Genomic DNA, 27,117 nt, shown 5'->3' with positions numbered 1-27,117 from the left:
CTTTTTTAGATACAGTTTAGCACTATAAGCTGCTTTTTAAATATCTTATTATGGAACTATATTGACTAAATATATTTGGAAATGAATATATTTCGGAAAAAAACTTGATTTTGATTTCTTCCTTTCCCACCAAATACTATGTGCTAATAGTAATAAGAACCAGGACATCGGCAGTCTGGTAAAACATTTTTAATTCCATTGCATATGTTGCCAGAATGTCTGTTGCATTCACTTATGAAACGGTTTCATCTCTGGCATTGTAATGCATTGAGTTTTGTTCTTAGGAATACATGTGCACACACACTAATCAGTAAAGACCATGGCATTGTGCCATACCTTAATGTAACTGTGTATAGTCCTGTAGATGAAACTGGTAAATAGTGCTGATTTTTTTGGATGTAACATCCAAAACTGATTTAATTTGCGCCAGGACGAAATAAAGACTAAGGCGATATAAAAGCTTACTCAAATCAAGCACAGAATTCTGTGTACTTGCTTTTTTCTATTTTCTTTTTTTTTTTCTTTTTTTTGCATGTGTGTGAGTAACTGTGCAGGGTTCAGAATAGCAGTGTCTGGGACCTCCACCTTTTCCCTTTTCCTATTTGAATCCTTCATGCTATGCCATTAGGTCTGAGGGTGAATAATGCTAGCATGAAGCTATGATTAGTAAGTACCTTCCTATATGACCTGTCATGCTGAATCCAGGGGAGGGGTAGGTTTTATTTTAAATGGAATTTGATGATGAAAGTGCCCACAGACTGCATGCCTGAGCACTGTGGTGGGAAGTCTCCCTCATCATAAAGCTTGGACTCATCCAATGGAGATTACAATGGAGATTAAACACAAATGCCCACTCCTCCCCTTTCAGGTGTTCTTACTAACATAAAATTGTGTTTACCATTCCAAAGGGGAGACTGCTTCTAACCTAGCTTCTGTTTACATCAAGATTGCAAACCCTCTTCAATTACATACATTTCTCACTTTTTTAGGGTTTTTGCCAACTGGCAGTTCTTAAGCTGTCCAGTTTCTCATCTGTTTTTCATTCTCTTTGCTCTTTTTGGATGCATACCTTTATATGTTAATAATTCATTATGAAAAAACAGAGTCATCGCTTTGACACATCCTCTAGGACAGTGCAGTATGTTCCATCTTCTGTTTCTGATTATCATATACCTCTGACAACTAATAAAGAAATTGAGGTTTATCTTTTGGATATACCTAGTAAGAGTTCTTTTACTTAAACATTATGAGCATTTTGTTTATTATGTACATTTTCAGATATGGATGAATGCAGCATAAGGAACATGTGCCTCAATGGGATGTGCATCAATGAGGATGGCAGTTTTAAATGCATTTGTAAACCAGGGTTCCAGTTAGCATCTGATGGACGCTATTGCAGAGGTGAGCACAAAAAATTATGGTTTCCCAAAGCTTGTGAGTCATATCCCTCTGGTAGCTTCAAGAATCGCCTTATTTCCTTATAGTGATCCTTGGGGACAAGAAATACTGGGCAGAGTTCTCATCAGATATGCTTTTTTGATCAACTAGAATGATTTGTCATTGTGCAAGACAGTACTCAGTCTTCTCCACAGTGTTGAGCAACTGCCCTAACCAGCCAGTGGGAAATATTCGTTGATCAAGGACTGTGTGATCTGACCTAGTTAAACTCCAGGTTTTTTTGTCTGTGAGGTCTTCTGCAGTTTGGCTCCAGTATATCTCACTTTTTGTGTTTGGCCTTTTAAAGTTTTCTGCCTTTGGCCACCCAAACATCCTGCCTCATTGCCTTCGTTGGGTTTTTCTCCCATTCCTGCCTGGGTGTTCCTAGTCAATACAGCATCTCCGCGGAGTGCCCAGCACCCTGTGTGACCGAGATGTAGACATGGGCACCACAGCAAGGTTGTCTTTTCCATTTGCTGCACTAGCTCAGCAATACCCGCTGTGGGGAGGCACTGCAGCGTTCTGGTTGCTAGGTACGTCATCAGAGTTTCCGTTCAGTCCCATCAGGAACTGGAAGTTTTGTGTATATAAATCTTCATGTTTCAACAAGTTTTATACACACAAAGCAGAAGTCGAAATAAGGAATAAACTGCTGGGCCAAGTTACTTACGGTTTTTGTTTTGAAAAATTTAAAATCTTTTAACTCTTGGAATCAAGGCAGAAAAAGTGCTTGCTTACACATTGGTAAATTTTAAAAAAGGTCACAATGGATTACACAGCAGTGTCTTCTTGTGGACCAATAAGAAAGCAAATGTTTGAATAAATAATTTGGTTTTGAGAGTTACTGACATAAAAGGTGAATTAATTTGGATCCTGTTGTTTATTGAACACTGTACCAGTCTTAGATCTGAACTGCATGGTGTCTAGACTTAGACTTTAGATCCAAACCAGGCCAATAAATGCAGTAAAACATCCAGAACTTCTCTTGCATTTGATAACTTTTGCACTAGGTATGCAGGACAGCGCTACCCAACCTTTAGGTGGTGGAATCATGTATTTCTAATGAGAGATGACCCCATTCATGCTTTGTAATAGGGCTGTTTTGATTGGGAGAATGAATTGTTCTTTTAAGTTTCTCAAACGAACAAATGTGCAGGTCCATACAAGTGTCTCCTTAGCATAACAGCTACTGGCTGTGGTGGCTGCAACCTGCACATACTTAGAGCAATCAGCTTTATTTCTGTTCTTACCTGTTTTCCAAGCGGTAGGTGTATGTCTGTGCTTTGCCAAAACTTATTTTCCAAAGCTTATTTTCCAGCTGGTCTGTGTGTGGGACAGCAGCGAGACTTGGTCTCAGGCTTGGCAGGGAAGAACTTGATGCCCATCAGGCCTTGGCACATCAGCCAGTCATGTTTCCAAAGACCACTGGCTGCTCTCTGTGTTGTTAGCAGGGATGTGACTCACTGATGCAAACTCAGCCCAAATGCTTGTCTTGATTTTTCCCTTGAGCATCTTTTGGCATTTTTTCTCCTTTTTTTTCCTTTTTTTTTTTTTTTTTTTACATCAATCTGTGCACTGAAATGCCATCCAAGGAGATGGTATGTAAATTGCTCCAGACTACTTAAAAACCAATGATACTCAACTCACAGCCTCTGTTACATGCCTCCTGGCTAAACAGGAGTATGGATACAGCCAAAAAGGGGTTTCTGGCCCTAGAGAAATGTTACTTCTGTGCATCAAAGGGAGAATGTTTGAAAATTATCCAAAATTGCAGGCAACTCAACTGATTCCTACTGAAAGTTGGAACAGATCTTACAGTAAAATGAAGGATTTCTCCCACTGCTTTTCAACACTTACAGTAAGCCTTGTTCTCTATGAATGAGCATGCAAACATTCATGATGTGTTAAAATTGCTATTGGGTAAAAATCAAACAGATTTTGAGACCTTGACACCCAAATTATACTTTTTCCCAACTTCATATTTGTCTCTTTTCTTCCACTTGCCCAGAGTGTCATGAAATAATTCCCAGGAATGTAGTGGCTAGAGAGAGGACAACTCTCTGGCAAATGTCTCTAGTCACGTTTGTAAAAGTTTAAAAGATTGATCTTTAATAATGTCCTTTCCTGTACATTTTAATGTTTATCCTTACTGAGTCCTTTCTGTACATACCACATGTACAGAGTCAATAACTTCTGTCCTACAGGACAGTTAGCCTTTGAAACACTCATTGTTCACACTGCATATTCCTGAATTTGTTTGTGAAGAGAATGCATTGAGATCTTACACAAGCTTAAACTCTAAGCTCATGCTTGCACATGTAGTTAGCGCTCATGCATATTGGGAATGTGTGGATGCACAGGCTGACATTTCTGCAGCAAATTGGCTACCTGCCTGAGCAATTTTTATATGGAATTGAACATGTGTTTTTGCCAAACTCTTTAGGGGATCAACAAAAGAATATAAGAATTGCAGTGTGCAACACATTGCTCTATAAAGATCTCATTTGATGCACTCTAAGCTGAATTTTGAACTATGAAGGAGAATTTCTAACCCAAAGTTAGGGTTACTGTAAATGACGCTTGGTTCCATAAAACTGGAATTTAAGTATAAGTACAGGGCATATGCTTGGCTGTCTGGTAAAAAATTCCACTCAGGCTCTATGAAATAACATGCCAAAAAAGAATGTTACACCATAGTCTTGTGTATTCCCTGTAATGCAAGACATACTAAACTTATTCACCATTAGCCTCTTTTGCTGATGATTTGCTGATGATTTTTCAGAAATACTTAAATCAGGTAGGCAGAGGTTTAAAGCATGGTTTCTGCTCCATGCATTGTTTCATCTTTAGACCAAACAGGAATTCCCCAAATTGAAAGCTATTGCAAGGCAACTGAAAGTGGCAGTTTAGTAGTCTGAGTAAATTTTTCCTGGTTAAAATTAGAGGGCTTAGTGTACCCAGCTGGCACACTGAACAAGCTAAGCAGAAAAGGCAAAAACTCATTGGACATGGAGAATGAGTCCATTAGGTGGTTTTCCAGAACCAGGTTGAGCTGTTCTGGCAAAAGTCAGAAAAATGAGTATTTCTGAAGTTGTCCAAATGGTGACTTTTGCCACAGAAGACAGCGGAGCCTTGTCAAGGTCAGAAATTTGGACTTTATGCCTGCATGTGCAGTTGATTTACTGTGTGGAATCTCAGCCCTGGTAAAAGCAGAGACTTTTTGCCCCATCTTTACTGGAGCCAGGTTTTCAGCTGATCTGCGCAATTCTAAGTGACCCACTTTACCTTTCTACAAAACATCTATAACAGTATTTTCAACACGTTTGTGAATGGATGCAGAAGAAAATGGATTGCACATTTCACCTCTTATTAGCTTACAAAATCTTTTAAAAATTAACTATGGGAAAAGGAAAAAAGGTAACTTTGCCTTTCTGTTTCTATAAGTAACCTTAAAAAAGGAAAGTTAATTTTTTTTTTGTCTTTTGGGAGAACTTGTATCCGTCAAAGGAGTTCAGTGTTGTCTAACAAAATAACTGTCTACACTGTTAAATAGTATGGGCACATTTTGAAGTCCCAACTCTGTTTTTACTTACACTGAGTAAGGACTAAATTTAAAGTGGGAAAAGCATTTAAGATTTGTCTGAAACAGGACAAAAGATTGCAGGATGAAGTAGAAATGAATTGAGCCCATGTACTTAAATGTAACTTCTATTTTAAAATGCAGTTTGAAAAAGGAATCTTGGATCATACAAGCCATGTTTTATGCCAAACAACACAAACTAAGTAAAACACGGAGGTGTTTCACTCTCAATTTGCCCTTTTAAGGTCAGAAAAAAGGAAATTGTCACACACACTGTCTCTTGTATATATTATGGAGAGTTGTTATGAAGTGATTATTTTATAAAGGTTATACATACTTCCAAACAATATTTTAAACACTCCTTTTCTTAATCACTTAAACAATAATGGCATGCTCTCTGTGTCTAGAGAATGATCTTATTATTAACAGGATACACAGCCTATATAATTTTTTACAAATTGACATCCCTTTGTGATAGTCTAATATTATAAGGCTTCATTCTTGTTTTTCATTGCTGTGGGCCTTATTGTTCAATGTACTATTGTTGGGCAAAGATGGTAGCTTGTGCTCAATTGCTCAGGGCTCAAATCATTAACAAATTCCTTTCAAGGCTGGAGTGCAGCCTGTCCATTGAAAGTTTATAAAATGGGCTGTAATGAGCATCTGATAAGAAAACCCAATTGTCATGCTGATCACCAGAGAGACACTACGTGCAGGCAGGGTCTGACTGTGGACATTCAGATGTACTTCCAAAAGCTGAACCCGCAGCAGGAGGAAGGGAAATTCTTTGGTGGCCCTGTGAGGGCACCTCTTGGGGGGTGAAAGATTCAATTTGCTATCTGGACTGATTTCTTACAGCATAAACTAACTGTTAACACAAAAAGGGAATGCCCTGTTACACACTACAGAAGTCCTTTGTTTTAACAGTCAGAGTTTCCTCCTTCCTCTGATTATGTTTTTGCCTGAGTGACCCTTAAATCGGAATATGTACCTTTTGGGAACAAGTTAGGAAAATGTAGTCCCTTTTCCCTCTCCAAGGCGAGTGAAATTATTTTGTTCTGTTTATTTCTCCTGAATTTTGCATTTTCTTCTTCCATTTCACAGAATGAATTAATTGTTATTCTTAGTAAAACCTTTACTTGAACTAGTTTCCATTTACACTTGATGTTTTTCTATAGGATATATTGAAAATAAGCTGCACAAATGCAAGTTTCAGCCAGGCATTGAACACTACGTAATTTAATTTCTAATAAAGCTCATTCTGTTCTCCAACAGACATCGATGAGTGTGAGACAGCTGGAATATGCATGAACGGGCGTTGTGTGAACACTGATGGCTCTTTCAGATGTGAATGCTTCCCTGGTCTTGCAGTTGGACTGGACGGACGCGTGTGTGTCGGTAAGACAAGCTTAATGTGTGGCGAGTCACAATTAACCAATGTTAAGACATTAATGCTAGACTGACGGACAGATCAAGTTTGAATGTAGACTTTACCATTTTTTCATGGATTGGTGGTTGGTAGTTATAGTGGATACTAACAGGTCAGGGATATTTACTGTAGCAGCACATTTTGCTCTTTTTTCTTTTCCTTTGCATTTAAAGAGAAAAAATGTGTCAGCAAAATCACAAGGTCAGGCAGACTATACAGCATAGTGCTGTTGGAGGTGAGTAGTGCTCTATCAGTTTTGAGTAGGTGAGAATTTACCCCATTTCTGTCAGTGTAAAATTCTTCATTTGTCACTAAAGCTTAAAGATTTAATTACTCTTTCACCTCTTTTTAAAGCGGGACATACCAATTTTTCCACTTCTGCCTGTTTCTCTACAAGTAAGAGATGTTCGAGGTGTTTGATTTTAAAATTCTAATGTGTCTGACAGCCATTATAGGCCAGTTTTTAAAAAGTGAGAAATGTCACCCCTGGACCAAAAAAAATAAACATTTTAAACCTTATCGCTGGAATATCATTACTGAATTTTTCTTTGTTTTTTACTAGCAAAAAAAGATTTTTTTTTAATGACAGCATATTTTGTGATCTTTTCCTGATGCAGGTTTTTGTTTTTCTCTCATTCTGCTGTTTTAAAGATACAAAATGAAAACAAAGGCTTTAGTGTGGCCTTAGTGGGCTTAATCCAGGGTGTTGCACCAGTGGTGATTTTAGCCTTGATAAATCAGAGACAACTAACAAGGTTGGGAGAGGGAGAAAAAATACTTCTTGTTAAAATCAAATCAGACCTCTAACTCTGAGAATAAAGTAAACAGTACTGAGGGTTTTTTTGACGTTTTGAGATACACTTGGTTCTAGCTCTGAGATCCTGCTGCTGGGCCTGTCAAGTTACAAGTGAGTAATGTCCTTGTCACATGGCAGAGACCTTGTCCCTTTTCCCCATGGCTTCTTGCTAGTTCAAGGTTAAGTATTGGTTGTTCCCCTAGCAGTTCACTAATGCATATTAAGTCATTAACGCAGTAACTAGTTTGTATGTCTGAACTCTTAGGAGCATGAGGAAGAAGAATTCCCTGTCCTGAGTAGAGTAATGGCATAGCTGGGTGAAAAGCATAGGGAAATGGTGAAAGATGTTTTGCTTTGACAGCTATTTTACAGTGTTTATGACACCCATGCTAGATTTAATACTTGTTGTAATATATGGCAGTATAGTTGGCTATGGCAGGATTAAGAGAGGTTTCTTTCCTCAGATACACATATGCGAAGCACATGCTATGGTGGCTACAAGAGAGGACAGTGCGTGAGACCATTAACCGGTGCAGTTACAAAATCAGAGTGCTGTTGTGCCAGCACTGACTACGCCTTTGGGGAACCTTGTCAGCCCTGCCCAGCACAAAATTCAGGTATGTCATATTTACTGGTACATAATCTAACCTAAGCTTTATGTTGATACACTATTTTCAGAAAGGTAAAATACATTTTTGTTTTAACATTGCATCCTAAATCAGGAGGGTTAAATTGTCATATAACATGTTACATTTTTTGAGCAATCTGCTATTTTGCATGTTGGAAGAGTACAGGAGAGAATTTTTTGAGGCAACAGTAAATGCCATTATCTGGGTCCAGAGTTGTTACATGCATTAAAACAGACTTGCAAACAACAAACTCTATTTTGATAGATGTGGATAACAAAAAATGTGATTTTTGACCTCAAGTTCTTCATGGAAACATCTTGAGTAATTCATATATTCAAATCCTTATGTACACCTGTCAGTCAGATGTTTGCTGCCTGAATTCTGTATCCTTCAAGTGATCTGAAATTGTTTATACAGTAAGTAGCCTTTGGATAGTCAATGCAAAAACAAACATCCAGTTAAGTTGGTTGAGAATACTTGAGTCTCTCACTGAAATCACCAAGCAAAGTTGTCTGGAACATAACTTCTCTCTGGCATGAAAGCAATCCTAATCATTCTCATGGGCAGAATCTGCTTTTAGGAAAGCACTTCTTCCACGAAGACACTGCTGACACAGTCCTTGTCGTGAAGCCAGTAAATAGAGACCCTGGTTTCATGGAGGTGATCGACTGCAGGGAGCTAGTTTGAAGCCCAACTTTGTTGAGTGATTCTTTTCACTGAGCAAATTTGTTGTTACATATAAACAAAATATGCCATTCAATATGTAGTTCAAAAGCATGTAATACTAACAGGGTATCTGTTTTGTAGGCAAAAATAATTTTAGATTTATTTTTTAAATCTCAGTTTTAATTGATAGCTTTATGAAAAGCATTAGGGAGACAAAACCAGTTGGAACAAATTAGGCTGGTTGAGCTGATGTGAGCTCTTCAGCAGGAACTTGCTGGCTACCGTTTTATAATATGCTGTGTTGTTTAGAATAGCAAAACACCAAGGAAATGTTACCAGAATAGGAAGGAGCCTTTCCAGCAGCCTCAACTGATATCAGTTGGCTCTTCTTATTGTACAGTCAAGTTGAAATCTTTTGTAAATGTTGGACGCTGTATCATTTACTTCTGTTTTATATTTGAATTACTTTAGCAGAACATTTACATATGTGGAAGCTATTTTTCCTGTGCTATTTTGCCCTCTTTTTAATTGTTAAAAAAATGCCATCTCGTGTAGGGTGAAGTGTATCATTTCTTTGGGCTTTGAGTAGAGGATGGAAGGAAAATATTTCTTAGAGAGGAGCATTGTATCAGAGAGACTGAAAAAATTCCTGAAAGGAAGACATTTGTCTCTCTGTGCTCCTCAGAAGCTATTTGCAGAAGTTCCTGCCATTCTAGACTAAAAGTTTTGCTGATGCATGTCCAGAGCAGGTCTGCTTTCACATACAGGACAGTTGCAGTGATTATTTGATTCAAGCAGGGTACATATTAATCTGCTGGTTATGATAATATTGGGAGATGTGTTGCATGTGATTTTCCTTAAAGAAAAGACAGCTAATTCCATAAATAATTTTAATATTTATTAATTTTTGCAGTGTAATTATTTGGGCTGTTACTAAAGTGCAAATATGTTGGAAAATGCTGACCTATATGGCAACAATTAATGCTGATCTGGCTGTCAGTTTATTCTGTTAATTGTTCTGAACTCAAAAGAACTTGAACCCAGTGGTAATGGAGTTATTTGAGACACTTTGATACATATTTTAATGATTCTTGTTAAGGATAAGAGATCCTTGATCTGCTAGGAAGTCCTGAAGACACTCCTGCTAAATGAAGTTAAATATGGGCTAGATTTGTAGGAAAACTTTTTCTGTTTCCTGGTCACTTTGAATGTGCACCTCGAGCAAAGGCTTGGACATAGGAGTTCTGGAGAATTTTGCTGTGAATATGTTACAGTTCGTTTGTGTAGGAGAGCCAGCATGAAGTTTATGTCTATTCCTAAATGCCTCAGTTCACTATGTGAAGTTTTTACTCATCCATCTTCATGAGCAGATGCAGACCCTGAATCGGCTAAAATGTTTCACAGGTTCAGAACACTGTGAGACTATTAATGTTCTTAGAATAATTGAAAGGCATGTTATTTTATTCAAATAATTAATTGGCATATTGTGAATTATGATGCAGAAAGGAATGAACTAAGAAAGAATATTCCACTAAGTATTTTAATCTTTTTCCAGCTGAATATCAGGCTCTGTGCAGCAGTGGGACTGGCATGACTGCAGGAGGAAATGGTAAGATCACCTAATGTAATTCAAACTGTAGCAGTTCTGGCTAAAACTGTTACCTTGATATCCTTGATTTGTTAGACATGCTGGTGGGGATGATGGCAGGAAGGAATGGGAGGAAGGATTGTTCAAATGACTGTTTGCAACACGTTAGAATAATTTAGGGTGAAATGAGTGGAGCATGCCATTTCACCAGTGCACCTCCTCCATTTTATGCCATGGAATGTATGTGAGTGCTGTTATAAAATAATGGCAAATTTGTGAGCAGTGTTACTATCTGTATGACTTGGAAATCATGTATGTAAGTCATATTTGCACATTTCAACTGAAATCATCCTGAAGAATAAAGCCATGTTGAACATTGAGCTTCCTCACATGTTTTCATCTGTCAAAAAGGCCAGGCTGACAGAGTTAGGTTAATTACAGAGAAGGAGTAAATGATTCCAATAAAAGCTTTGTAGTTGTAGAACTGTGAAACTGCAAACTCTAAGTCAGCCAATGCTCAGTAGTAGATTTGCTGGCAGTAAAGAGGCAAAAGCATTGAGAAAGGAGGGATGTTCATGCTTTGGAGAGTGATGCCATCTAGAAATGCTATGAATCAGGAGATACATGGGGGTATTAGTGCATGTGCATCTCTAAATGTAAGACCCCAGTTTAATATCCCAGTTCTTATCTACAGTTGCAAGTCTCTTAAATGTCTGTGGACTAGAGATGGTCTTAAATAAGTGTGAAACGGATGCTTTTTTCTCTTGAGTGTGAATATTTAGGTGTGAATTCCCTAATCAGAACTACATGATTATAAATATGGAGCAACCAATGTTAGTGATATTGAAAATATCTTTTTTTAGTTCGGAGAATTAACCCCCCCAGCCCCTCAACAACTGACTCTGTTTTTTTGGTTTTGTCTTTTTTACCTTTATGTAGATATTAATGAGTGTTTACTGGATACGGATCTCTGTCCAAATGGAAGGTGTGAGAATCTGCACGGAACATACAAGTGTATTTGTAACCCTGGATATGAGGTGGATTCGACTGGGAAAACCTGCATTGGTATGAAATGTCCCATTTTTCATTTTGAAGTTTGATGCTTGTTTTTATCCTCCTTCACTTTTTTTTTTCAGTGTTTCATCAGATCCACTAGCTGCTCTTCTGATATTTATGGATGTTTCTGCTGAATTCTTGTTTTAATTTCAGTGCTTTGCAATGCTCATAAAATCTTCCACTGTGGGGCTGTAAGGGACCATTGCCATCAGTGACTCAAATCACTGGCAACTAGGCAATAAAGATCCAGTTCAGTTAAGTCCCCTGAACATGCAGTCTGCAGTACCAATGTTTCTCAAAATCAAAAGAAGCCAGATCCTGCAATTACAATGCACCACAGGAGTAATCTAGGATCACCAGTGTGCTAGGTGCCTTCAAGAATAGGGGATTTCAGTAAAAATCCCAACTGATCATGAGAAGATAAGCATCCTATATGCTACAGAAGGCTTACATGGTTTCTTCCAACTCTGACTTTGGGGAAAATTCGCTTTCAGCTTTCAGACAGGGCTATTGGTTTAACTGTGTTAAGTGTACTGTCCAGACATAGCAAAATTCATTGTCATTAGAAGCACCAGCAGAATCTGCTACCATGGTGTCTCTAGCTAGGGCTGATTTCCTGTGCTGTACAAGTGAAAAAAAAACTAAAGGCAAATTTTTCATCACAGAAAAGGTGAAATAAGTTTTTCTTCCTCCTTAGAGGTGACCACTGGAACCACTGTGGCATGGGATAAAAAGAATTCAAATAAGTTGTAGTCCAGTCTCTTCTCACACTATCTGGAATGTAAAAAAACCCATCAGATGCCTGCAGACTCCTGTTACAAATTTTAATTCTGGCAATTCTCTTGTTCCATTCCATTACACGGTCCCATCAAAAGCCCATAACTTAAAACCCTTTACATTCCTTTCTTCCACTCCTGCATTGGTGCATTGTTCCAGAACTCCTTTGCACAACTGATTAGAAATTTCTTCTGGTTTCCTGTTAAAATGTATTTGTGACCATTTTATTACCAGTTGATGTTGTACTAATATTATCCTTTGACTTAGCACCATGTCAGCACTTATCCCCAAAGTCTTTATAAAGAATCATCATATCCTTTCTCAAACTCTCTTGGCTAAACTATCCAAATCCACGCTTTCAGTCTTTTAATAAAAGCAGAGGCTGCAGCCTTCTCTTGAACACAACTGATCTGACCCCAGCATACAGTGTTCTGATGAGGTCTGACCAGTGCCTTGTGTAGTGATGTCAGCAATTCTCCATTGCCCTTAGGAATATCCTGCCTAAACTGATTCTAGAGTGCATTAGCCTTTTCTCAAATACTTGTTATACTTTGGGATCAAACTCAACCTCTAATTGGGAGTTACATCCAGAGTTTTCTCTTCTCTTCTTGATAGCCTTCAACTGATGAGTTCTGGTTTACAGCATGTTATTGTTATTGGTCCGTAATTGCAAGGTTTTGAATGTTGGTGATTATAGTTCATCTTATTTCTCTCATTCACATTGTCAAGATTAATTTAGTCTTGCGTGATTCTCTGTATTGGTAATAACTTCCAGCTTAGTGTTGTCCACAGTTTTTGATCCCATTCATTTTTTATTTCTACACTGCAATGAGTATTTTATAGGACCAGTCCCATTTTATAGGACAGTCTTCCCCCCCTGAAAGGCATTGCTAATATGCTCTCTCCATTGTGATTACTCCCCTTTTTAATATACCCTGCTGTAATCTCTCGTTCAGCCAGCTCTGGAACCACCTTAAAATTCTTAAATTCCTTCCTGTTATCTCCAGCTTACATAATCATTTTATTTGGGTTCTGTATTCTCTTCTTAAACCTAAATAGCTTAAGTCATCTATGTTATCCCAGTCTAAACTATCAAAAAATAAAAAATAAGAGTTGATCTGTCTTTGATAAAAGACACGCTGTAATTCATCCCATTTTCCCATTTGCTTCCTTGGCTTTAATTATCCATGTCCCATTTCAGTGTCTGCCCATAGCTTATGGCATCTCTTCTCTTCTCCCCATCCATCTGTGAGTCTTCCAGCTGCGCCCCAGCCCACCCTGTTGCAGCCCACATCCATGCTCCATCACAGCTGTTTCCCATTCTTCCATAATGTTCTACCTGGCCCTCTCTCAATTTTTCTGAACTCCTGTGAAGCTTCCCACACTGTCTGTTTTATTCTGCAAATCTCCCTGCTTTTCCTAGCACTTTTGCTGTTCCCAGCTGCTGTGCTGACCCTCTGAGTCTTCCCAACTTGTCTCAACACTTTCTGAGGCCTCTCTGACTTAGCCAATTTTTCCTGTCTGCTCTCGGGGTCTCTCCTGGTCTTCACCTGCCATTCATGGCCCATTGCCACCTTCTTGCAACTTCTCTCTAATGAACGTAGCTCTTCCAAAGATTTCCTGAGGGCTCTTGAAATTTAGCACTAGCATTTCTATTTAAATTTTTCACCTCTGAAGCAAGTGTAGACTTACATTGGCCTTGTTAACCATAACATCTAAGACAGTTCAGAGCCAGCTGGAAAAAAATGGTCATTTAAAGACAAGGATGACCAGCAAACCTTTCCAAACCAATCCTCTCCTCATTTCTTTCATGACTGGGGGGACTGCTGTGCAGGGAATCAGAGACCGTGTAGACCTATTCCACAATATAGGCAAGATGGAAGTGTGATTCCCAGCTTTATTTTGAACCATGGTATGGCTGTCACACATTATGAATATGTGTAGAAAGGAAGTACGAGCTCTTATAAAAGCAAAGCAGTCTGCTAAGGACTAAAGCTTAGGAAAAAGTCAACAAAAATATACAGAGAAGGGCGGGGTTTTTTTTATTTTTCCCTATTTAAAAGAAACAAAATTAAAATGTTAATTGTTCTCTAGGTAATATTCATGTGGTTTGAATTCATATGACTGTTATTGTTTCCATTATTTTAATGATAGTTTTAATGAAGAAGGAAGGTGCAGTAAGTGGGATCTTTAGTGTTAGTTTATTTGGAACGGTCATTTCCATTTGAAATAATTCCAAGCCTGTTGTCTACTACAAGAATCTAGAAATCTTTTTAGTGTCTTTGAAAAACAGTGCAATTCATGTGTGTGAGTATTTTCTCTCTCCCCTTTGTCTCCTTCTTCTCTACACATACACAAAATCTAATGAAGTGTAGCTGTTGGGAGGGAAATTTTGTCTCGGCTTCTATTCCAGAAATGTTTTCTTTCTTAGAAAGTTCTTGATTTTCATTATAGACATTGATGAATGTGCGCTGAACATGCTGCTTTGTGACAATGGGCAATGCAGAAATACTCCTGGAAGTTTCACCTGCACCTGTCCAAAAGGATTTGTATACACTCCTGACCTAAAGACATGTGAAGGTAATTGGTAACACTCCATTTCATCCTAGTTTTATTTATTTGGATTGTTCTTAGATTGTGCCAGAAATACTTTGAACCTTGATGAGGATATAATGTGTAGAACTAAAAAAAACCATAAAGAAATTATATGGGGAAGTAGGGGAATGAGGAGAGACAAGGCCAAAATGAAAGCATTATGGAATAGCCTGTATTAGGTCTGTACTAGCACTCTCCTTATTGACTACTACCAGTGGGCCCACACTGTGCCAAGGGTGAGAAAAACTTGAGAAGACCCAAGTTTTACAAATCTGTATCTTGTCTAGAGAACAGAGCCAGACAGCTCCTAGCTTGAACCTTTTCTGAGCCACAGACAGGATGCGTATCAGATCATTTAAACAACACAGTCCATCACCACAAAGCAGGGCAATAGCTGGATATCACTGAAAAATGAAATGCTGCTTCCAAGCTCAATGTTTTAATGTTCTAATATGTTACTGTGTCTTTAGGATACGTGCATAATTAGTGAAGAGTTTCATAATAGAAAACCAGAACATCAGGAAAACTCGTCACGAGGAAAGCTTCTTCCATTTTTCCCTAAGCTGAAAAAGGCCATATGTATTTTTGTTAACGCTTCCTGGCACTAACGGCCGTGTGTTTCTCTTCTAGATATTGATGAGTGCGAATCGAACCCCTGTGTTAATGGGGTATGCAAAAACACACCAGGCTCTTTTGCTTGTGAATGTTCTCCTGAAAGTACTTTGGATACAACCAGAACCATCTGCATAGGTATTTATTCTTCTGAAGATTTTATGTTTGCTGGTTGAAAATGTCCAGTGACATACAAACATTGTACATCAAGTTTAGAAAATATTTAAAAATAACTTCTGTAGATAAATTTAGTGGAAGATGTTACAGAAACAATGTTAAGAAAGTGTTTTCACGGTTACTGTGGGTACATAAAGTGTGACTAGCACTTGGGACCATGGTGTGCTTCCATGTCAAATTTGAGAGAGATGAAATTTTTTTGTAAGAAATACAGAAGTGCTAAGACTACGTCTTCAGGACTATGCTCACCCACTTAATTCCTCCTGCAAGAGGGGTGGATGTGTTCTCATTAAGATCTGCTCTCTGGAAAGGCCAGTTTTCTATTTGAGATGGAGCATGAGTAAGTTGTGTACAGTCCAGACCAGCTCAAGAGCCGCCACGGACAATGCTGTGACTCAGATACTCAGTGGACTCGTAATTTCTTCCCTTACCTGTTCTGGAGGGACAGTAATTTATAGCTGTTGCCTAGTCAGTGAGGAAAACTGTGGAAGTGTATCTCTGTCTGATCCTTAGCTATCTCCTGCCACTCCCTACATGGGAGGACCAGATATCCAGACTGGGGGATCTAATAGATTAATGGAAGATCTAGAAAGGGTTCATATCGACCCTGTTCTTTGCATGTGCCTCTAATCTGAGTCATAATAAATACAGTGACTCAGATCTTGAATGGTGTTGAGATATTCCCTGTTAAGGTCAATAAGCATAAACTAGGATTTGCAAGGGCTGTGTGCTGGGATGATTTCAAGCTATAGTCCAGCATAGAGAAGGATAAATTAAGAGCTTTTGAAATAAATTCAAATCTGATGTGGTAACTTATAATGAAAGGATGATTCTTTTTCATAGTTAAATTCAAGTGTGTTTGCAAATACATTAATGTATAATGCTACACAGTCTGCATGGCAATACTTTGGGACAATACTTTGGGTTTTTTTTCCAAACAGAAACTGTTAAGGGTACCTGTTGGCAGAATATAGTGGATGGAAGATGTGAAATAAATATAAATGGAGCAACTCTGAAGTCCCAGTGCTGTTCCTCACTAGGTGCTGCTTGGGGAAGCCCGTGTACACCATGTGAAAGAGGTAATGCTGTTCATTTTCTTCAGGAAACTAGGATTTTTCCTATTCTGAGGTTGGTCCAGAGTATTGTTGTAGAAGTTTGGGCACAGGGTGGACAAGTTACTTGTTCTATTATCAAGCACTCATTTCTTATTCGGTCTGAAAAAGAGAAGGTTTAATATTTGAGAGGTAGCATGTAGCTGTAGAAGGTTCTAACTTTGGATTTTATAGTAAACGTTTTACAAGTTTAAATTTTGAAGGGAACGGACCACACCTACAGTCTGTAACTTGCAGCTTTACTTTAGCATCGTTTGTCATAATCAGTGACCTAGAGTTCCTCATGATGTGGCAATAGATGCAGGTTCCCCAGAGCTCCCAAGAAAATGTTTGCAAGAAATGGATCTTTGGTGTGGTAATGGAGGGAGGAGGGGGAGTAGCCCTTGTTATTATACTCTGTAGATTAACTGATGCCCTATAGAATCATACAGTTGATCAAGAAATGGGTTGAGGTCTCTGCATATTCACTTGATAATTAGACTGAGCTGTGGGATGAGCTGGGAACCCAGGGATGAGCTGATGAATGCAGAAATGTGTGGGGGTTGTTATTTCTATATGCTGAGAGCTGCTAGTTTGCGCAAATCTTTACTTAAATTCATCCTGTGTATCTTAGCAGAATTCAGCCTCATCCATCCGTGGTAAATAGGGCTGTAATGTGCTGTGATCAAGTTAGATGACTTAATTGATTTGAATGAAGCAGGAATCATATAACCGCTTTCGGGTTAGCTAGCTGAGACACATGGGAAGCAAAAGAGGATAATGGCTGACACTCTATATAGTTTACGTAGTTGCCCCATCTTATCACTTTATTATTTCAGAAAGTACTGAGATAACTGTCTAAGCACTCAGACTTCTCATAGCAATAAACTCTAGATAATATTTCACATGATCAGTTTTGCACAATAAGTTAATGGTGAGTTTTGGACTGTAGCGTTCTAAAAGTTCACTTTTGTTTGTTTTACAGACCCAATATGTCAAAAGGGATATTCAAGAATAAGAGGAACATTGTGTGAAGGTATTTATTGTTGCCTTAACATAAATCAGAGCTTGAATGAAAAAATGCAAGTGTTTTGATTTAAGTGGTTAATTTAGCATAGAGGAACACTATGCCAAATTGTTACCTTGTGTAGTTCCATTGACTTCGTTAGAGTTATGTCAGGGATGAATTTGGTTTCAGTTTGTTTGACATTCCTACATACTCACAGTTTATCTCAAAGTACACCCTTGCAAATATAGTGTCTACCAGTATAATGAGGTGGTTCTCTCTCTTCAAATACTATTAACTGAGTAACCTATTTGGGCAAAGTATGCATCTTATATATGTTATAAAACATGGCATTATTGATACAGTGGTATGACAAGCCATTACTATGCTTTAGAAAAAGAATGTTTAAAGACTATATTTCACATGAAAGTGGGGGGTTTTTTGTTTTGGGTTTTTTTTTCCTTAACCTTGGCTTTCTTCCATGCCACATTATATGATATCAGACATGTTCCAAAGCATAGTTTCACTGTGTTCTTAAAAAAGAAAAAGGCATCAGGACACAGTTAAACTTTGATTAAAGAAAAGGTTGAAGATTTTTTAAATGTGTAGCTTTTTGCTTGGTATGAGATGACTCTATACTATTCTGTGAGAATTGAAGGTCCCACCCTATTTCATCTTCATTTGAATTTATTTGAACCCCTGGCAAAGTACTGCATATTTACATAATATGCAGAAGCTCAGAGAGTCTCAAACTGCTGTGGGTCATCCTGACTGACAACATCTGACATGACACTGCAGTTAAAATATTTTTTGAAAATTACTCCCGTATGTAGCTTCCATAAAGAAACATTGTTTTTTCCCTTAACAAAAAATAAAATAAAGAGGAACACCCTCACACATACTCTTCGCTTTCCAAATGATGACTGAATACCTTGGCACGTCTGTGCTGCAGACCCACTGTGTATAACTTATCTGACCTCAGCAACACTTTCTGGAGTATGTAAGTGAAAAGAAAAGGGAGAAAAAAAAAGTGGCCCCACCTATCTCTCTTCACAAGGAAAGTCTTAGAACATTTTCAACACCGCTGGGATGGAAAGTTTATCCTTCCAATGTGTAGACATAACTGCTTTCAGCATTTCCTTTACCAGCACTTCGGATTACATCTATTACATGCTTTAATCTTTCTCATTTAAATGGGACCTGGATAGCCCCAGATTTTTCAGAGTAGTTTCCCCTGCTTATAACATACTGAAGCCATATTTGGGTTTCAACCAATGTAAGCATTTTTCAAGACAGGGGAAGATCTGTAGGAAGTTTACTGGCAAGTGAGAGGCAGGACAAGGGAGTAAATTTAGTTCCCAAAAGGTGATATTCCATTCTCCCATGTAAATGAGTAATGGACCTTGTGCAAGGAAATAAGCAAACTAAATTGGCAGTGTTCCTCTAGTTTATGGGTGAGCCCTGGAGTTGTCAGCTGGAATACTGCTCACAGGCTGTGAACTGCGTTTCAGTGGTTTCTAACAGTCCACTGGCTTTACTTCCTGCTTTCCAGTCAATATGGGCCTTTTATTTATAATATCTGTTCAAGGGCAGAGGCCACTGATGTCCACCCCACGTTTATCCTCCACCCTGCTCCATGTGGTTTGAGAGCTGCAGGGTCTGTTTGCACCAGGAGTTTTGTCTGGAGGCCTAGCGAGTCCAACCTACCCACTTCTTGATTACTCTATACATGAGTGTTCAGCTATAGATTATCAGAGTCATTCTTTTCTCATTTCTTTTTCTTATCCTCTCCTGTCTTAAAAATTGTCATGCTTCATCTTGGGCCATATTTAATGCTGGAAGCTTTTTCCTAAAGGCAGTTATGAAGCATATGCTTTTCAGAAAGGACTCTGGTGGGAGGACCCCACACTTAGATTACTAAACGTTTATTTATGCTCAGGCCAAGCTAACAGAGTTAATCAAATCATCCTTACCCAAAAGTGCTAAATTTGCCACTTAAATATAGAAATACAATCTTTACTTAATGAAGTTAAACTCTGTGTGCAGTCATAAGGAGTTTATTTTAATCTGTATAAAGTTACTAATTGCTGACAAGGTCATAGGGCCAGATTTCGAATGGTGGTGTAGCTTCCAGACATGCAGAGGTGTGCCTGATAAGACACAAAAACATCAAAAATACAAAAATTTTAAAAAACGTTTAAAAAATACAGCATGACTTAATCTCATTGGAATAACGCATAATCTCATTATGCATTTACCTTTGTCTTTCTTTCCCCTTTCGCTTCAAAAATCTGGCCCACGGTGAGTATGAAAATTGATATAATTTTTAAATGCCCCTCCTTTTTTTGTTACTTTTGAGTTTGATTTCAGTATATGTAGGAATGGCAAATAGCAACATGTATTATTTCTAATCATCAGCCGTTTTCTTTAATTAGTTGGTTCTGGCTGACTTGCATAGGAAATCCTAAATATTTGGAATTTTGTCAGGCCAGGTAAACTGCTGCGGTTTTGTATTTTATCCTAAAAACCAAACATTAGAATGTTCATATTTTTTCTGATTTTTGTTCATGTTTAGCATGCTAGTGATTACTTTTGTTCACATTTTGTTTGGAAATAGATGTAAATGAATGTGAGGTGTTTCCTGGAGTCTGTACAAATGGGCAGTGTGTCAATACCTTGGGATCGTTTGTTTGCCAGTGCCCCAATGGAATGACTTTAGATGCTTCTGGACGGACTTGTCTTGGTAGGTATTAATTCCATTTACAGGCCTACTAGAGAAGAGCAAATCTATGTGGTGACCAATGTTTGCGCTGCATGTTTTCTTACAAGTAAGGAAAATTATTTTTGTCCACATAAATAATTTTCAAATGGAATCAATCAGGGACATGAACTTACAGAATCACAGAATCATTAAGGTTGGAAAAGATCTGCAAGATCATCAAGTCCAACCATCAACCCAACATCACCATGCCCACTAAACCATGTCCCACAATGTCACGTCCACACATTCCTTGAACACCTCCAGTGATGGTGACTCCACGACCAAGTGGAATATGAACAGATTCCAGTGGTAGTAGCTAAAGCCCATCACCATCTGCTAGCTGGTGAATAGCATTGATTTAATTATGGATTGTTCATCTGACAAATCCCTACAGATCATCTGTGCTCTTAGCACTCTTCATCTGCAGCCCCACTGAAATCACCACGGTTGGAAGAATGGAAGGGGGAACCATTGTGTGCCGGGACTCAGGTGTCTGAGGAGGGATGTGGTGTTCCTAGCCTTTAATGGAGGGTGCAAAGAATATTGAAGTTTAGTATGCTCTCCATCCAAAGCACCTTTGTCCCTTTATGACAGTAAATGCCTAAGATTTGTCTCAGAACAAGGCATAGCTTGTAGTAATTCAAAGGCCTTATATAGGTATGGTAAGCTGGAATGCTTAAAATCCTCTTCTGATCCAAAATTTACTTCAAGTGTTGAGCACCATTTTTCAGAATAGTGCTTTAAACTTACTCCTACTCTTAATTTCTGAGTTTAGTGTTAATATTTGGCTGTTAGAAATTATGCAGTGTGCTTGGTACCCTCCTCTGAGCCCACAAAAACATGAACCAAACTGTCCTGTGAAGGGATTCTGGAAAAGGATTCCTCTGCAGTGAACTAAATTTTCTCTTTCTCTCTCAACATATTGTTCAATTGCCCAACAGATATTCGCTTGGAGAGTTGCTATCTGCAGCATGAAGACGAGCAATGCACCTCACAAATACCAGGCCGACACCGAATGGATGCTTGCTGCTGTTCAGTGGGGGCCGCGTGGGGTTTTGAGTGTGAGGAGTGTCCTCTGAAGGGATCACCTGAATTTGAAGCTCTTTGTCCAAGAGGATCTGGGTTCTCTACGAAGATAGAGATAACTGGGAAGCCTTTCTCTAAAGGTATGTGATCTGTTTGTGGTTCATTGCCAGCAAATCCTGCTGGCTTTTCCTTTTACTCTTCCCACGGGTAATTCCTGTGGGTTTGACGATTTCAGTGATAGTCAGGCACTTCACTCAACTTAAAGCACATTTGAAAATCCAATTAGATTTCATGGAAATTAAGGCCGGAGTAAAACACAGGATAATTTAGTCTGTGTTACAGACCATTAAATGTGGTATAATACTGCAGCCTCAAAACACTAAATTTGTGTATCTACGAGAGAGGTTAAATTGTGCCTGACTTTGTCTCCTGTGTTGCATCTAATGGCACCTCTGGCCGATGGAATAGCTTTGAAAACCTAGCACCTCATAGTACAAGAACTGGAACAAACTGAGCAGGCAGCTTTTGATGTATTGAAAGAGCAATCCTTCCTACCTGTGCAGGGTGCAATAACTTTAATTCTACGGTGGAGCAAGCAAGGGAGGGTGAATAATTTTGGGAATTTCTTGTGGAGCTACTTGGAGACGTAGAGAAGAATGTTTCCAGGATGATAGCTCAAATCAGCAGAATTTAATTTACTGTAAACCGAGTCTTTTATGACTGTTGTTGGTAATCTTCCAGCATTAAATGGGAATCACACAGTGACACCCTAGCATCATGTGCTGAAAGCTGTCTTTGCAGGGTTACCAGTGGGGTGTTAAGCTGGACAGTGTCAGAAGCACAAATGGATGTGAGTATGTTTATAAAGAAAGCCAGTTACCCAAAAGCTAAACATTCTGAAGTCTGAAAGGAGGGGAAAATATATATGAATGACAATTGCTGTTGTTAGTTTCAGCCTTAGTTTTATAAACAGTTGCTAAGTCATTAATTATCCATGAAGAAAAGTGACATGTGCTTTTATTTATGCTTGTTATGTTTTCTGTGACTCATGGAAGTCACATTTTTTTCTCAGAAACCAGAAGACAGAGTGGTTCTTTTGGAAGCTCCCTTTGCCCTTGTAGGTTTGATCCTCTGTCCACTGAAATCTTACTGTTGACTTCAGTGAGCTGCAGATCAGATCCTGCAGGATAAAGGGAAGACTGATACCATTTTATGGCAGAAAGTGCTCTTGGAAGTTCCAGTGCAGAGTGTCTACGTTGTTGGTTAGGTGGAAGTCAGTACCAGTTTGTGTAGTGTGGTCTACAATTTTCCTGAAAGAAGAGGTCATTATCATGAGAAAGGATGCGCTCTGAAGTCGTCATTGTTCTTTTGTGCACTGTTTTTGTACAAAGTGATAACATCATATGTCCTTACTGTTTCATTTTTAGATATCAATGAATGTAAAATGGTCCCCAGTCTTTGTACCCATGGAAAATGCAGAAATACCATTGGCAGTTTTAAGTGTAGATGTGACAGTGGATTTGCCCTTGATTCTGAAGAGAGGAATTGCACAGGTAAACTACATGGATGTCTCTCTCATAACTTTGATTTGAAAAAGAAAAACTTAACTCCTTTGCAAATACGGTGAATGTATTTTGTGTTACAGATATTGATGAATGCCGCATCTCTCCTGATCTTTGTGGCCAAGGCATCTGTGTCAATACTCCTGGAGACTTTGAATGCGAATGTTTTGAAGGCTATGAAAGTGGATTTATGATGATGAAAAACTGCATGGGTATGTTTTTTATAGACCATAGATGTGCAATAGTATGCTGTGTGCTAGTATGCTATGCATGGTTTATTTTTTGTTTATTTTTTATTTTTTTGAAGGTTTGATTGCACCTAGGTTTAGGTGCCTCTCATTTTGTGAGTCTTATTAAAGCTCACTTTAACTTGATATGAACCCCAAATGTGAATTCATTTCTTCTGCAGGATGCCAAAGCATAAATGAGCAAGGTTTGGGATTCTACGATGTCACATTTATCCCCACAATCCCCATTTTGCTAGTGGGACACCATACTGAACTTTGAAGTTACAGCAGATTAAAATTTAGAAGAAGCCTTTTTTGAATTTATTTTATTTTGGGTTTTTTAACTGCACTGTGGTGTAAGGGATGACTAGCTGTAGGAGAGGCTCCAGAGCCAATCAAGGCAGACGGTGCTGTGATGGGTAGCGGACTATGGGGAGGGATGGGCTGCCGCTGTGGCAGTGCTGGCTCCTGCAGTGGTGTGCCTTCCATTCTCTCCACAGACATCGACGAGTGTCAGCGCAATCCCCTTCTCTGCCGAGGCGGCACCTGCATCAACACAGAGGGAAGTTTTCGGTGCGATTGCCCTCCAGGCCATCAGATATCACCAAATATCTCTGCATGTATAGGTGAGACATGCAGACAAAATCAATAGCGTGCACAGCTTTTTATACTGCTCTTGTGCTGTACGTGCGCTTACAATGTTTGCTTTAATATCATTTTCATTCAGACCTAAAATATGTTCCTCTTTTTCTTTTGCAACAGACATTAATGAATGTGACCTAAGCACCAGCCTGTGCCGAAATGGACATTGCGTCAACCTGATTGGAAAGTATCAGTGTGCTTGCAACCCTGGATATCAGTCCACACCTGACAAGTTATACTGTGTTGGTAAGGTCAAAATCTATATGGAATCTCTAGTGAACAGGGAAGATAAACCACAAATATTTGTTTCATTTTTAGTAATTGTATAAAGACATTTTTAACTGTGATTCAAAAATCTAGTACAGTCTGACAAAATAGTATGCAAAAAAACCAAAATGTGCACATCCATTGCTTGTGAGGAATGAATGAAATTATGGCAGTGCTACAGTTAACTGTGTAATAGCTTATTTTCTGTAGTAAATCAATCATGATGCATAAAATAGCATACTATTTTAAATGGCCTAAGACTTCAGATTTTGATCATTAAGAGGGAATACCTTGTTAAATCCTGAGTTCTATAGTTTATTAAAAATCAGCATTCCTGACAGACCATGGAGTAGAATCATGTGGTTCAATTGAATTTTTTCTAATTTGATCTGCAGTTGTCTCAAATACAGGGCCTTTCCAGTAACTGCTTCCTTAAAGCCACATTTTGTAAATGACATTTAGCTTAAATCACGTATTGTGAATTCTTTCATATGCATGCGTTTTATTGTGCCACGGAAATACATGAAAATTCCACTGGCTTTAATTCTGCCTAGTAGATAATTTTTTTCCCTTGATCCTTACAAAAACTTTGTTGCCTTCATGATACTGTGGTAACCCAACAGTGATATTTTTACATGTAGAAAGAGAATTGCAGAGGTATTTGAATATGCAGTCAGATAATATAATCTCTTTCCCTCCCTGGTTTGTCTGACATCCATCCAATGCCTATATTTGCAAACACTTGAATGTTCAAGGAGTGTGCAAATATCAAGTGTAGATTCTAAATTGATGCTGTTCTGGAAAGCTGACTCAAAGTGTGTCCTTGAAATGTGTTTTAAAGTAAAAGGTATTGTGGGTTTTAATTGTAATTTTGTCTTTTTTAGATATTGATGAGTGCAGTATAATGAATGGTGGCTGTGAGAACTTCTGTACAAACTCGGAGGGCAGCTATGAATGTAGCTGTAAACAAGGCTTTGCACTCATGCCAGACCACAGGACATGCACTGGTAAGGGAGATTTTGGGAACTTTTCCACTGGAAGGGTTTATGTCAATAGTTTAGAAATGGGTCTTCTTTTTAAGATTAAAGCTATTGTAATAAATATACTGTTAAAAAAAAAAAAGTAATTGATGCATGGAAAGTGAAGTTCTTTTTCTAAAGTAAACACCTCCAAAGTATCAGAATTAGATGACTGCAGACTGAATTGCTTTGAAGGGAATTGATTTTTTGTAATTTCAGAAAGTGTACAAGTTGACTCTGAGTTTGGTAACAAAAAGCTGTAATTTTTCAGTAGGAGATAAATTTTCTCCCTTAAGGTGTTATATTAGATACAAATCCAAAATGTGTTGAAGACAATGGAAAGAATCATCATAAACATAAGCCAAAACGCTCTGCATGTGTACTGTATGGTTATATTGGAGAGCGAATAGACAGAAATGCTAGAAAAGGAGCTGATTGCTCTGTTCTGTGGTTGTGTGGTATCTGCTCTTAAGCAAGTTAGAAAATTCCTATTTTTAATTCTTTGTATAGTCAAATGCAAGTGTGCTGCATTACTTCAAAACTGAATGACTTTCAGACAAACTGAAATCTGAATAGTATGAATCTTTCTTAGGAAACAGCTCTCTTGCATTCTAAACAGGGTTTGTGAGAAAATTTTCGGAGCTCTGTAACAGTCCGGTGTTCTCCTTTGGGAGTCTGGGAGTCATAATCCCAGTAAGTGAATTGTACTTGGTGATTTCCACATAGGTTACTGGAAAGATAATTCTACCCTACTCTTCTCTTACTTCTTGCTGCACAACCACTGGCCCGCTGAGGCATGTGAATGTTTGCCAGCTGTTTGCCAATTCCATCCAAGAGCTCCTTGAAGAGCATGAGAAATATAACAGGGTTAATCCCTTGGAATAGAATTGCCTTTATAGTTGAACAAATGGAGAGTTTTCTATACTGAATTAATAGAGAGAGCTCATGTTTAGAATTTGTAAATATTTATAGACCTCTGACCAGGGTCTCAATTACCCTGAGGCAACTCGCTACCATTCCAAAGGATAAAAGAGCCTTAGAGCATAGTTAAATGTAGTTTGCCCCCTCATTGTGGCTTACACCGTCAGAAAGATGTAAAGTAGCCAGTCTTCAGCAAGCATCAGACCCTTGTTCAAAGAAAGAAATCAACTGAAAAAGTGCAAATTTGACTGGCCCTGGAACTAAGTATTTCAAAACCTAAAATATTTAGATTAGAAGTAGTTTGCTTTAGGTCGAGTTTCTAGAAAAGGCAAGTTCATACAAAAACTTGCCCAAACATTGGTGTTTGGGGCACTTTTTCAATGCAAAAATAAAACCAGTTGATCAAAATTGTGCCTCAGCCAAGATCTAAACCCAAGTGACAGGATTAGAGGGACATGAGAGGGAAGGGAGGACGCCGGGAGCAGGGTTCTCTGAGCCACTTTTCTGTTTTCATTTTCTTGGCTTGCCGGGGACCAAATGACCCAAGCGTATACTTGAACAGTCTTAGGGTTCTCAAGTCTACTGGCTAGAAATAGTTCTGTGCTTTACTCCTGCTTGCCCTTAGCCACCCAAAGACATCTCTAAACCCAAAACTGGAGCAGATCACTTAGAGCACCTTCCTGAATCTTAAACTAAAAACTTTGGGATAGAAAACTATCATCTTTCTTTTCTCCAAATTAAAACAGGAGGAAGCAATTGCCTTTGCTGTGTGTGTGTGGGATGGATTCTCAGTGGTTTTGTTGTGAATTTTTGCATATTTATATCCAGCCTTGACTCTGAAAAGCAGAATTTCATTCATAGGCCAACCAGTAATAGCTATTAGCTATTAATTTTCATACTCTCCTCTAAGAAAGACTTGAACGCAATAGCCAAAACATAAAAAGGTTTAAATAGCAGAAACACCAGACACCTTTGGATGTCAAGTTAAACTCTACCTAAGAAAATATCCAGACATGTGAGGGGTCACCTTCACCACCCTTTTAGGATCTAAAAATGCTCCCGCCTTCTCTTGAAGAGATTACATACATAAACATCTAGTGAATATTCAAAAATCCGCATGCTGAAATTTTGCCTCTGCCCAAACTGAGTGAAAAATAAGACAAAATGTATTTTGTGACATTTTCTACTCATTGCACTGAATATCTGGTTTTACTGTGTTAGATGTTTGTGCATGGTACAGGATATAGTAGCAC

The 27,117-nt window shown here is 38.5% G+C and overlaps 1 protein-coding gene across 1 annotated transcript in view; it reads left to right on the top strand.

Annotated features, from left to right (window-relative positions):
* FBN1 (fibrillin 1) overlaps window positions 1-27,117 on the top strand; it is a 157,504-nt gene that overhangs the window by 78,023 nt on the left and 52,364 nt on the right. The window contains exons 14-29 of the mRNA XM_059823839.1: window positions 1,279-1,401; window positions 6,293-6,415; window positions 7,707-7,859; window positions 10,093-10,146; window positions 11,065-11,190; window positions 14,413-14,538; window positions 15,184-15,303; window positions 16,284-16,421; window positions 17,419-17,469; window positions 20,057-20,182; window positions 21,142-21,366; window positions 22,654-22,779; window positions 22,872-23,000; window positions 23,516-23,641; window positions 23,778-23,903; window positions 24,809-24,931. Coding sequence (XP_059679822.1) covers window positions 1,279-1,401; window positions 6,293-6,415; window positions 7,707-7,859; window positions 10,093-10,146; window positions 11,065-11,190; window positions 14,413-14,538; window positions 15,184-15,303; window positions 16,284-16,421; window positions 17,419-17,469; window positions 20,057-20,182; window positions 21,142-21,366; window positions 22,654-22,779; window positions 22,872-23,000; window positions 23,516-23,641; window positions 23,778-23,903; window positions 24,809-24,931 — 1,995 coding nt within the window. The remainder of the gene's footprint in view (window positions 1-1,278; window positions 1,402-6,292; window positions 6,416-7,706; window positions 7,860-10,092; window positions 10,147-11,064; window positions 11,191-14,412; window positions 14,539-15,183; window positions 15,304-16,283; window positions 16,422-17,418; window positions 17,470-20,056; window positions 20,183-21,141; window positions 21,367-22,653; window positions 22,780-22,871; window positions 23,001-23,515; window positions 23,642-23,777; window positions 23,904-24,808; window positions 24,932-27,117) is intronic.

Source organism: Gavia stellata, chromosome 13, assembly GCF_030936135.1.
Source record: "Gavia stellata isolate bGavSte3 chromosome 13, bGavSte3.hap2, whole genome shotgun sequence".
In the NCBI taxonomy this organism is placed as follows: Eukaryota; Metazoa; Chordata; class Aves; order Gaviiformes; family Gaviidae; genus Gavia; species Gavia stellata.
Note: the sequence above shows the minus strand (reverse complement) of the source record. Positions and strands in the feature narration are given on the sequence as shown.